Source organism: Dermacentor silvarum, chromosome 9 (assembly GCF_013339745.2).
Source record: "Dermacentor silvarum isolate Dsil-2018 chromosome 9, BIME_Dsil_1.4, whole genome shotgun sequence".
NCBI classification, from domain to species: Eukaryota; Metazoa; Arthropoda; class Arachnida; order Ixodida; family Ixodidae; genus Dermacentor; species Dermacentor silvarum.
The window spans coordinates 136,228,586-136,241,997 of NC_051162.1; the positions used below are offsets into that span (position 1 = coordinate 136,228,586).

Here is a 13,412-nt window from a genome sequence, read left to right on the forward strand (position 1 = left end):
CTGCAGAGGACATTAGTGCAGCCAAACGTGGGACGGACAAAGAAAAGAAGAAAACAAAGCTTCTGCGTGAGCAATATTAAGTTTTCATTTTTATTCATGAGTGCTTATGACTGTAGTTACGAAATTAATAAATTCACTAGTACTTACACTGTACTAAGAAAATTGTGGGTGAGGCTGAGGAACGATTCCGCGGTGTATGCGGTTTGGCTTCGTAGCTCCATTGCCAGGAGCAGTTGTGGCCGAGGTCAGCGAGTGAGAAGGTTCGTATTTCTGCCCACGCGACAACATTTTGTCACATCTTGCAGACGCCGAAAGAATCCAACGTTTTCGATCCTTGAAGCACGGTGCGTTCCGTTACAGATCACCAACCAAGCGCTGCAGATGCTGGGTGGATACGGATTCATCAAGGAGTACCCTGTGCAACAGTACCTGCGAGACCTTCGCGCACACATGATCATCGAAGGTGAATTGAATGTTTGGAGAACGGTTTTCAATGTTCGCGCCACTCCCCAGTTACATTTTCTCAGAGTCCTTTGTTTACTCTTATACAGGAACAAACGAAGTCATGCAGATGGTGATTTCCAAAGACATCCTAAAAGAATAAAGACGATAAAAGGTAGGCACGCGGAGTTGCCTTTGAGTTATCTCAGTGATTTGTAACCCTATAACAGTGACCGATTTGGTTTCCTTTATACTTACTTGTGGCACACAACGATGTTCGTAGCAAAAAGGGATTAAGCATTGTACGTACAGACCACATATGGCTTGCGGCGTAGCGCTCTATAAAGGCAGCCAGAAGTATAGAGTTCAATAGCTGTTAATTTTTTGGCGCGTTGCAGCAGCCTGTAGGAAGGAAAACAACACTCAAACTCGGATACTCATCTGACGGCTCAGGATATTGACGTTATACACTTGTGTCACGCGGCCTAAACACACGAATGCTGAAAAGGTCATGGTCTTACTTGGGCAACGGTCGATTTTGGAATATTTTGCTTGTGGCAATACTGCAAAGGATTTTTTTTTCTTTTTTCGTAGAGAACCCGGCTATGTCGCCGTTCTCTCCGGTTCGTTCAACTCCGGTTCGTCATAAATTTCCACTCCCCCCCCCCCCCCCCCCCCCCCCCAAAAAAAAAAAAAAAAAAAAACGCTGTAGTACAAATACTGCATTGCCTAGCGAAACACCGGCGCGAATAGTGATTTTCATAAACTACTGAAGAACATTGTCCGAGGGAGCATCAGCATCTCGCAGTGGTTCTTAATGTTGTGACTACGTTCGCGCCATGAATTAATGCTGGCAGTGGGCGGAATTCGTTTTTGAAGGAAAAATAGTATGTTTTGAAACACTTGGGGAGTTGAACCATCTGCCATGCCAACCTTATCTCGGTCCACATGACGATTTCCTGTTTGCACGCTAAAAAGTGTTAAGCAGATGCAACGCACATATGTTGGAACTTTTATGAAGTGGAGCGTTTAATGAAATGCTATACAACTAAATGCGATGCCTACAATTGCCTCTACTTTCATCCCTTGCAACACGTAAGCACATGCGAAGATGTATATGTATACTACACCGTTCATAAGCTACGTCGAAATGCAAATACCAAAACAAGCGAATGCACAGCGTGAAGCGTCGACGCAGCGACGTCACGACGACGAAGGCGATGCTTAAATTTAGCTTGTCGACGGAAGAATGGGCAAGAGAGAGATGCAAGGGGGCGCTGATATAAGTACGACGCATGTACCGTATTTGCACCAATCTACCGTGCCACCGTTTGTAACGCGCAGTTATATTACCACCGTTATATATCCAAAATGATACTTTAACTAGGTGCCCATTCTACCGCGCACATCAAGTAACGAAACCTGAGTCGACGCGTACCGCGTTGAAACGATTTTATGGAACATACAAAGGCACACTGACAGTAATGAAACCTGAGTCGACGCGTACCGTATTGAAACGATTTTATGGAACATACAAAGGCACACTGACAGTAATGAAACCTGAGTCGACGCGTACCGTATTGAAACGATTTTATGGAACATACAAAGGCACACTGACAGTAATGAAACCTGAGTCGACGCGTACCGTATTGAAACGATTTTATGGAACATACAAAGGCACACTGACAGTAATGAAACCTGAGTCGACGCGTACCGTATTGAAACGATTTTATGGAACATACAAAGGCACACTGACAGTAATGAAACCTGAGTCGACGCGTACCGTATTGAAACGATTTTATGGAACATACAAAGGCACACTGACAGTAATGAAACCTGAGTCGACGCGTACCGTATTGAAACGATTTTATGGAACATACAAAGGCACACTGACAGTAATGAAACCTGAGTCGACGCGTACCGTATTGAAACGATTTTATGGAACATACAAAGGCACACTGACAGTAATGAAACCTGAGTCGACGCGTACCGTATTGAAACGATTTTATGGAACATACAAAGGCACACTGACAGTAATGAAACCTGAGTCGACGCGTACCGTATTGAAACGATTTTATGGAACATACAAAGGCACACTGACAGTAATGAAACCTGAGTCGACGCGTACCGTATTGAAACGATTTTATGGAACATACAAAGGCACACTGACAGTAATGAAACCTGAGTCGACGCGTACCGTATTGAAACGATTTTATGGAACATACAAAGGCACACTGACAGTAATGAAACCTGAGTCGACGCGTACCGTATTGAAACGATTTTATGGAACATACAAAGGCACACTGACAGTAATGAAACCTGAGTCGACGCGTACCGTATTGAAACGATTTTATGGAACATACAAAGGCACACTGACAATAATGAAACCTGAGTCGACGCGTACCGTATTGAAACGATTTTATGGAACATACAAAGGCACACTGACACGCACACAGCCGAATCTTAGCGGCTAGTAGCTATCGGAGTCCGACGACACCTCCTTTTCGCTGTCTACCGAACACAGAAATCTGTCATCTTCAGCTCCATTTACTAATGCATTGCCGCACTTCTGGAAGGCTCGCGCAACCATTGTCTGCGGGAGGGCATCCCAAGCACCTTGCGAGCATCGCTTTCTGCAGAAGACACCATTCGATGGCAGTGGGACTAGCTACCTCGGCTTGAGCTTTTCCTTTCTTTTTTAGTAAGAATCGGTTTCGTTTTTGATTTTGAGTAGAATTAGTTACGATTGTAACGCGAATGCAAATTTGGACGCACCTTGTATTTAGAAAAGGCGCGTGTAAGAATCGTGCAAGCACGGTATATAATTTTTTTTTTTCAGAGAGGGCTCCTTACGGCATAGTAAAATACAAAACAGAACAAAGCCTACAAACACGAATGCAACCCTTGAGCATTCTGTACTCTTTTGTCGCCGATGGCAATTGGCCAAGAATGGGCAAACATTTATTGGCGCATACCCGGTGACCCGGAAATTCAGTAGCCAAAGATATTAAAAAAAAGAAATAGAAAATAAAAGAAACCGTTGAATAACATGCGCTGTTACATCAAGAGGTCTGTGTGCTTAAGAAATATCCATGTGAAGGTATCTGCGCAGGTTTTATGTTGTTTTATTGATGTTGGACTTATTGTTTTATTATCCAGAACAGGCGTGCGCTCACTGGCACTACTTTGTCGGCCGACATTCAGCGCTATACAAGTCGTCTATTCGGCGAGAACCTTGTGGGACAAAGAAAGCTTCGCTTAAAAAAAAAAAAAACAGCTATAGGCTAGCCTAGCTATCTTCATTGCGCACACCGTGGTCAGTGACTTTCCATCAAACGGTCGTGGTACCGGAAGTGACCCGAGAACAGGCGTGCGGACATGGCGATCTGTGAGGCTGCACAAGCACTGGCGTTCGAAGGCGGTCCTATGGAAATCGGGCAACGCTATGAAAGCCATACGAGGCATGCTCACACGGTTTGCGGAGCGCATCGCATTGCTGCACATTTTCAACCCTTTACAGTATGTCGAAAGCATTCAGATTACTATCGTATTGTGCCCGGTTATAAGCTTTGCGAGATTGTTCTTATCGCGAGCAGAGTGAGCCGTCACATCTACCGCAGCTTTGCACTGCGAGCTTCTCTTGTCTACGCGTTTTACCTTCCTTATTGAACGGTTTCGACGAGACTCAAAGTGGCATTTGACTCCACCAAGCAAGAATAATAAATGCGAATCCAAGTTTTCATTACAGAGTGGAACACTGCCTTGTCCAATAATGCGACAGCCACATCCTCGCTATATGGGAGAAGCTGCGATAGCTTTCTTTGTCCAATTACCCGTTTTTTTTTTCTTGGTTGGGGGACGGCAATCTAACTCGGTAGAGGGTAAAAAGAGACATACGAGGAGGACAGCTCAGAGAGAAGCGCACGCGCGCAGGAGGAGTGATGTGCGCGTGATCGGTTGACGCAGCGACGATGTCACGCCCATGGGTGAGAAGTGAACGGTGCGAGGCCGCATCCTGTCCGCACCGGAAATGCAGCAGGGCAAACTAAAAGCGCTCACTGACGTATTCGATGGTTTTTGGATGCAACCTTTTTCGAGGGTATTTTCTAGGCAAAACGTCTTACTTGTGCCACTAACTGCTTGCTTGCTTTCTTGTTCCAGTGCCAACCTTAGCTGTGCCAGGCAGAGACGACGCTACGAAACTGCTCGGCACACGCACGCTCTTTCCAACGTACAGAGCCTCGGGCCGTGGGTCACGAACTGTACCCCCCGCATCCTCCGCCTCAGCAGGTGCTGACAAACTGCTCCTTTTATGCCCTCGTCAAAATCGCGAATACCGTCCCATTAGACAGCGATTTATCGTCAGAGTCTTCGCAGCTACGTATTAAGCGATCCTGCATAATCTGCGCAAAGAAATCACCTGAGGTATTGCAGATCTATACATCCGCCGACGCGAAAAGAATATCATATTGTATCCGATTTAAACGTTGCCTGTGATTCTCTTCTGGCATTCTTCAAAAGTTGTGACATGAGGCCACCCAAGTGGAAGCGATGTATCATCGGTAATTTCTGACGCCTAACGCGCTTAATATATTAGTGTTCGCGCTTACATTCAACCTGAAGGTGGAACCGGTTGCGCGCTTTGTGCGTCGAGGTTTCAGCCACAAAGCACACAAAGCATGCAGCTACAATGGCAAAAGCGCAAGAAGTTCACATAGGTGGAGGACTAATATTATTAATAAACCAAATGACGCAAATTGAGGCGCTTTAAGGACTCTGTCTCTCTGATTGAACGGACTAGCGAGGTTAATTTGCAACTTTGATGTTTCCAGAAATATAATCCCTGGACTATCCAGTTATAACTCCCTGAAACACGAGGCCTAGATAAACGCCTCGCCGTGGGTAACATCGCCCTGACACCAGCCCACAGACGCTCTGTGAACAGGGTGGTATGTTGCACAGAATAAAAATGGAAACTGTGCAGAGACTGTTATATGCTTAGCAGGCGACGCTGCACCGGATGCCGATTCGGCTGAACCCTCTGAACAAGCTCTCGAGAGCACGTGCGAGTGCAGCGACCGTGGTTAATTCTGTCCTGGGCGCACACGATGGCGAGAGCTACGCTACGTTTTCCCGAGGCACGTGCGTGAGTTGCGAGACAGTCTGCGCCTATTACGGAGGATCACTGTTTGTCCCTAGTGACCGATACTCTGGAATGAGCTCCGTAGCCCTTTTGTGGTTTCGTGGCGTATTTTTCAATACAATCAGGAGTACAAATGAACTCCTCGAAAAGTTTAGGTTTGGCTCATCGAGCTGTAAGCCAGAACAGTTTGCAGGCATTAATTAGGTGGACTGATGTTGCGCCAAAGTAGCTTGGCGTGCCGCTTGACGGGTATAAATTAAGCGCGGGTTAAGGCCCTGCAATGTTACGCTCAGACATTCGTTCCACACCAACTTTCTATTTTCGGAAGAGCCTGCAATAAGTTTTTGGCAACAAGAATTTACTACGTATTGCAAGTGATTAATTGTGCCAGGCTCTGCATCCAACGCTTTCACCGAGTTTTCGCAACTTTCGTATGATCTTACACTTTTGAGCCCGTGAGGCGAGACAATATTTTTTTTTTTTTTTTTTTGGCCAGCTCTCTTCTTGAAAGTTTTGTATGCCATGACGTCTTTGGTTGCTTTTCGCAGCTTTACTCGAAGAAAACACAGTTTTTTGTACGCATTTTCAATCTGGCTGCGCCTGTTTAGGTCATCAGCAATCAATAAACCCAGATGTCTGAAACTAGAGAAATTTGTCAAAATAACATTTCCAATAAGGAAGCAACCATTTTCTTTCGGGTAATGTGGTTTGGGATGCGAATGTGGTTTGGCATAATGAATTTCCATCTCCCATTTTTGACACCAAGTATGACGACCACTGGTTAATTTTTACCTGATTATTTTCACAGGTAACTGGGGCATAAAGTAAGCAGTCATCTGCAAAAGCTTCAACACCACTGGTAGCTGAACGACTGTAACTACATTATTAATATAAAGTAAGAATAATAATGGGCCGAGCCGATCCTGTGGTACCCCAGAAAATACCTCCAAAAAACCTGGCGCTCAGTTACTAAAGCGTCAAACTCGCCTGCGACCTGTTAAATATGCTTCGATCCATTTTAAAATTTCGTTATTGATACCCACTTGGCGTGGTTTAAAAAGCAGTTTACTATGTGAGACTTTATCGAACGCTTTCCTAAAATCAACGCAAATGACTTCAGTCTGTTGGTGTTCGTCTAAAGCCACTAAAAAATCGTGAACCGTTTTGATTAGTTGTGTAACCGTTGAGAGGCCCTATCTAAAACCATGCTGATTTGCATAAAGCAACCTATTTTTTCCAGAAAACTAATAATGTGTTTTGCTATTACGTGCTCCATGAGCTTTCAGCATAATATGTCAGGGATACAGGGCGATAGTTGTTTGGAAGCAGGCGATTTCCACTTTTGAACACGGGAATAACAACAGCGCAGCGTCAGTCTTGTGGAAGGGAATGAGTACGTAAAGAGTGTTCAAAAATAATTACTAAATAAAAGGACATCCACTCGGCAGATCACTTCAGAAATACCGTCGGCATCCCGTCGGGGCCACTGGCCTTCTTTGAATCTAAAGTTCAGCACTTGGTGAAACACGTCCTCCTGATGAAACGAAAGATGCTCCAGAGGACATGCGCAGGAATAGTTTACCTCATCTGTGACCTGATTATGTGTCTCTGTTAAACACCGACTGAAAAAAAAAAAGAAAACTCATCGAAACCATCGGATATCTGTTGCGTCTCTGTCACAAGGTCGCCTTCTATTGTTATCTGGTCTATTTTTGCTTTCTGTGCACCCCAAAAACTTTTTGTGGTGAACTTTTAAGGGAATTGCCAAGAGTTTAATTGAAGAACTTTCATTTTGAGTCTGATAATGCTGTTTTAAGGTTGCTCCGCACCTGTGATAGTTCGTTTAACATTTTTGGCTGTTTTCGTAGCCTTTTTATTTTACGTTTCATGTGAACAATGGCACGAGTTATCCATGGATTGTAAAGCGAAAGCTTTACTAACCCAGTCGAGCCGTGTTTCGCATGTGGCCAGCAATTTGACGTTCATTTGACCGCAGCTGCGCCGTAGCCTTGGCAACGCATCACGTGACTCGCCGCGTCGAGCTCCGCCGGCGCCGCGTGCGCTAGCCGCCGCCGCCACCGACTTGGCGCATGCGCTCTCCGCAGCTGGGTCGCCGCCTGACCACGTGACTCGCCGTACGGCTGGCCAACAGGAGCGCCGCGCTCGCCTGGTCAGTGCGAGCTTGGCCATGGATGAGAGCGAGGCCTGGCCGTCTTCTCTGAGCGTTGCGCGGGAGCGGGAGGCTTTGAGCCGTCGTCGGCAAGCGGCGTCTAACCACCCCGTAGATATCGCCCGGCGAGCTGCTTCACTGGAGAGGGTCCGGAATGCCAAGCACGCGAAGGTAGCGTTGGAGACTGAGGAAGAGCGAGCCATTCGGCTCATAAAACGCTTGGACTTGTAGGCTTATAATTTATACCTGGCTTAACGATGAGTGCATACCTAAGTATAAAAATTACAGCTAAATCAAATATTAACCAAGTGAAACCAAGACTTAACCAGGCTAAACCAAGATTTCGCTTCACGTATCCAGGGTTAGCTGACCTAAGCCGCAGACATTTTTTCTGTTTTCTTTTTTTTTAACGACTTGGTACAAATCTGTCGACGAAGGTTGTAATAATGCATTTCAATCGTTGCCACAATTCCTCGACTGACTCTGACTGGGAGGCAATTTCAAATTTGTTAAATGATTGTTCTAAATAGCCCGAAACCGAATTATCATCTGCTCGTTCGTAAGCTTTAACCGACACACGTTCATTACGCTCTAAGTCGATTGAATGATTGCACGAGGAGGGCAGTATGTTCACTGAAATCATAGCATTTAACCTGCGGTCTGATTTAGCCTGGTTGTCCAAAATGGTCTGTAACATTTGCTCTATCGGAGGCCCCATATTTTCCTCAAGATCACCCGATGTCAACAGTAATACCATCACAGACCAAACATCAATCAATACAGCACAACACCGCCGAGGGCACGGCAGAACCAACAAAAGTATATCGTCGCTACAGTATGAAGCAGCGCGATTCCCAGAACTAACCTGGAAAAGTAACAATAGCCGCTCGTTCATACTGTCCGCCAGACAGGTGCCGTATCTGACAGCAATGCGTGGTCGTTTTAAGTGCATTTGGTACTGGATTCATCAACATGCAAAACGACTTTAAGGGAACCCAGAACCCGGCCTCATCAAGGACAATCAGTCTAAGTGCCTTTTCGAACCAACCGAAGATAATGTATTGGCAGATGCCGAAGACCAGACGCCGAAAGTGCTGCAGAAATTATGAGAAATGTCTACTAATGCATAAGCATTCTTTTGTTCAGCTGTTACTTGGCTTTTGCTTACTTGCTTTTCCTAGTTTATGCGTATCTACCCATCGCTTTTCCAATGCCAAAGAAATGAAATCCCTGTACTATGGAGAAGAGTTTCCAAGAAGCTGCATGGTTCCTTGAAAGCGACCGCATCAATTCAGCCGGAACGCCGTCACAACCGGTTTCACCACAGCTGCAATGTATTCCTTTTTAAGCGAAGCTCTATAGGCTCACTTGTGTCGGGGTACGCGTATGCGGTATCATATCATCATTTGCTCGAGCGTCGCTGTCTTCTTCCGCAGCTGGCTCGAAGGCGCCCCTCGGGTTGCGCTCGTGCTCGTGATCACGACCTACTGGAACTACAGACCTGCACAGATGTCCGGCTTCTATGGGAGCAGCTTGCGCCCACTTTCGTTCAACTGGTGGCCATAGGTGGCGCTTTTATAACCTGTTCGTCTGCTACTCGGCGGGTGGCTGGGCGGTGTTCGAATGTGTGCGCCTGCTCTTCTGTAGCGGGCTGCTAGCATATGTGACAATTTCTTACGAAGACAACAGCTAGTATGTAAAAATTGTTTAAGTGTACTCATTGTGGTGGTATGTAATAACGCGTAAAATAGTACACGAATTCTTTCTAGGTTTGCTATTATGCCGAAATTTCGCGCCGCTGTACACAAAAAAAAAAAAAAAAACATATAAAAAAACTCGCTGATGGAGTGATTGTTTACCTGTTTGTTCGATCCGTCAAATATGCATCGCAAAGCTTTTATGAAACTGTGAAAACTGATGCTAGAGTCCTTGATTTGTTCTGATTTTCATGATGGCACACAGCAATATACCACAATGTGATCGTTGACGTTATCCCATCTGTAATTAACTCAAGCAAGCTGCATGTAGCTAAGGCTGAAGTTACATGCCTTCTGCAGCGTCTGCAGATTCACGCAGTTTGTGTGTGGTCTGCGTATACATATCGTCTGCGTGATTCTTTTAAATGTCCTTGTTCATATCAATATATCAAGTTCTTTATTATTGTAGTTCTTTATTACTCCATTGTACTATATTTTATCCTATGAATATTCTGGTAATTAGATTTTTTCCTCTACTGCGAAGGCAACGGGAGGAAATGTTATCGTCTGCCGGCTGTACTCGTTGTTTTCCTTTCTTGCACCGCTCTTCCTACTGTATCTCGTGATTGAAATGAGAAGCAATCATTCGTAAATTTTGTTTTCTTTTTTATTTTCGTGAATTTATGCATTTACAAACAATGTAAACGATCTGGGGCTGCCGAAATAGCGGCACGAGCGCTGGAACAGATCGCAGAAGCAGACGACAGCGAACAGGTTATAACTAGCGCCACTCTGCTCGTACGTTCTGTCGCTAGCGGCAAAAGGGGTGAACTAGACCAGGCGTGCTGGAGCAGGGAGATCTGTGCAGGTCTGTAGTTCAGTAGGTCGTGCTCGTGATACTGCTCCCGCGTTCATCGTCGGCGTCTTCTGCCACAGCTGGCGCCGTTGCCTCCCATCGTTACAGCGTTCACTTCTCTCCTGTCGTCGTAATGTGGAGGCCACGTTTACGGGGGTATGAGCCATTGCTTAATGGGCTGAGAGCCATTCATTGTCTTATCGTGACAGACAGAGTCAATTTTGAAGCAATTTAATTTCGAAGAATCGCTAGCGGCAATGGGCGGGCGAACGCTGCTAACCACGCCGCCGAGCAAACCCGAGACATCGAACGCAAGCGACAACGGCGACGAGCAGAGAATTGTACAACGCAACGGAAGGACAAGTAGTATGAAAGAGAAGGAAAAGTAGTAGGTCAAGTACACACACGACAAGCTTCGCTTACCCCCATTTTCTCGACAGGGCAAGGGCTGGTGATTTTTTTTTTAATTTCATTTTCTCGTTTTCCTATTTTGTTACGACCTTGACGCGGCGACGGCAACGGCACCAGTTTTATTGCGATAACAATTATCATCATCATCATCATCATCATCATCATCATCAGCCTATATTTATGTCCACTGCAGGACGAAGGCCTCTCCCTGCGATCTCCAATTACCCCTGTCTTGCGCTTGCGTATTCCAACTTGCGCCTGCGAATTTCCTAACCTCATAATCCCACCTGACTTTCTGCCGTCCTCGACTGTGCTTCCCTTCTCTTGGTATCCATTCCGTAACCCTAATGGTCCACCGGTTATCCATCCTACGCATTACATGGCCTGCCCAGCTCCATTTCTTCCGCTTAATGTCAACTAGAATATCGTCTACCCCCGTTTGTTCTCTGATCCACACCGCTCTCTTCCTATCTCTTAACGTTACTCCTAAGATTTTTCGTTCCATTGCTCTTTGTGCGGTCCTTAACTTGTTCTCGAGCTTCTTTGTTAACCTCCAAGTTTCTGCCCAGTATGTTAGCACCGGTAGAATGCAATGATTGTACACTTTTCTTTTCAACGACAGTGGTAAGCTCCCAGTCAGGATTTGGCAATGCCTGCCGTATGCACTCCAACCCAATTTTATTCTTCTGTAAATTTCTTTCTCATGACCAGGGTCCCCTGTGAGTAATTGACCTAGATAAACATATTCCTTTACAGACTCTAGAGGCTGACTGGCGATCCTGAATTCTTGTTCCCTTGCCAGGCTATTGAACATTATCTTTGTCTTCTGCATATTCATCTTCAACCCAATTCTTGCACTTTCTCGATGAAGGTCCTCAATCATTTGTTGTAATTCCTCTCCATTGTTGCTCAATAGGACAATGTCATCTGCAAACCGAAGGTTGCTGAGATATTCGCCATCGATCCTCACTCCTAATCCTTCCCAGTCTAAGAGCTTGAATACTTCTTCTAAGCATGCAGTGAATAGCATTGGGGAGATTGTGTCTCCTTGCCTGACCCCTTTCTTGATAGGTATCTTTCTACTTTTCTTGTGGAGAACCAAGGTAGCTGTGGAATCCTTGTAGATATTTGCCAAAATATTCACGTATGCCTCCTCCACTCCTTGATTACGCAATGCCTCTATGACTGCTGATATCTCTACTGAATCGAATGCCTTTTCATAATCTATGAAAGCCATATAGAGAGGTTGATTGTACTCCGGAGATTTCTCGATTACCTGATTGATGGCATGGATATGGTCCATCGTAGAATATCTCTTCCTGAAGCCAACCTGTTCTCTTGGTTGACTGAAGTCAAGTGTTGTCCTGATTCTATTGGAAATTATCTTGGTGAATATTTTATACAATACTGAAAGCAAGCTAATGGGTCTGTAATTCTTCAATTCTTTAACGTCTCCCTTCTTATGGATAAGTATAATGTTGGCGTTCTTCCAGCTCTCTGGTACACTTGAAGTTGTGAGGCATTGCGTATAAAGGGCCGGAAGCTTTTCAAGCATGATATCTCCTCCATCTTTGATTAAATCTACTGTTATTCCATCTTCTCCAGGCGCTTTTCCCCTGGTCATGTCTTTCAAGGCCCTTCTAACTTCATCGCTAGTTATAGAAGGAGCTTCTGTATCCGGTTCATCACTATTTCGAATGGAAGTAGCTTGGCTGTTTTGGCTACTGTACAGATCAGTATAGAATTCTTCTGCTGTTTTTACTATGTCATCGAAATTGCTGATGATATTACCATGCTTATCTTTCAGTGCATACATCTTGCCTTGTCCTATGCCTAGTTTTCTTCTTACTGATTTCATGCTGCGTCCATATTTTACGGCTTCCTCAATTTTTTCCACGTTATAATTTCGAATATCCCTTACTTTCTTCTTGTTGATCAGTTTTGACAGTTCAGCGAATTCTATCTCATCTCTTGAGTTGGACACTTTCATGTTTTGTCGTTTCTTTATTAGGTCCTTTGTTTCTTGGGAGAGCTTCCCTACAGGTTGCTTCGGTGCCTTACCTCCCACTTCAATTGCTGCTTCTGAGATCAGCCTAGTTACGGTTTCATTCATTAGCTCTATGTTATCTTCATCTTCCTGTTCTAAAGCTGCATATTTGTTTGCGAGCACCAGCCTGAATTGGTCTGCTTTTACCCTTACTGCCTCTAGGTTGGCCTGTTTCCTCTTGACTAATTTCACTCTCTCTCTCTTCAAATTGAGAGAAATCCTAGACCTCACTAACCTATGGTCACTGCACTTAACCTTACCTAACACTTCTACATTCTGCACTATGCTTGGATCCGCTGAGAGTATGAAATCTATTTCATTCCTTGTTTCTCCATTAGGGCTTTTCCAGGTCCACTTCCTGTTGCTGCGCTTCCTGAAGAAGGTATTCATTATTCGGAGCCTATTCCTTTCCGCGAATTCTACTAACATCTCTCCTCTTGCATTCCTAGAATCGATGCCGTAGTTGCCAATGGCTTGCTCACCAACTTGCTTTTGAGTGTCCATATAACAATTATATGGACACTCAAAGGGCATTTTCTCCATCGCCGCCGTCGTCGTCGTCTCCTTGAAGTTCCGTATAAAGTCTAATGGCGATAAAACCGTCGCTGCGCGCCGTACGCTGTGTGTGCGAGTGAAAGCTTGCGAGG

At 45.1% G+C, this 13,412-nt stretch overlaps 1 protein-coding gene across 1 annotated transcript in view; it reads left to right on the forward strand.

Annotated features, from left to right (window-relative positions):
* LOC119464421 (isobutyryl-CoA dehydrogenase, mitochondrial-like) overlaps positions 1-5,960 on the forward strand; it is a 71,433-nt gene extending 65,473 nt beyond the window's left edge. The window contains exons 8-10 of the mRNA XM_037725381.2: positions 361-463; positions 552-616; positions 4,603-5,960. Coding sequence (XP_037581309.1) covers positions 361-463; positions 552-604 — 156 coding nt within the window. The 3' untranslated portion in view covers positions 605-616; positions 4,603-5,960. The remainder of the gene's footprint in view (positions 1-360; positions 464-551; positions 617-4,602) is intronic.
* Positions 5,961-13,412: the final 7,452 nt, after the last annotated feature.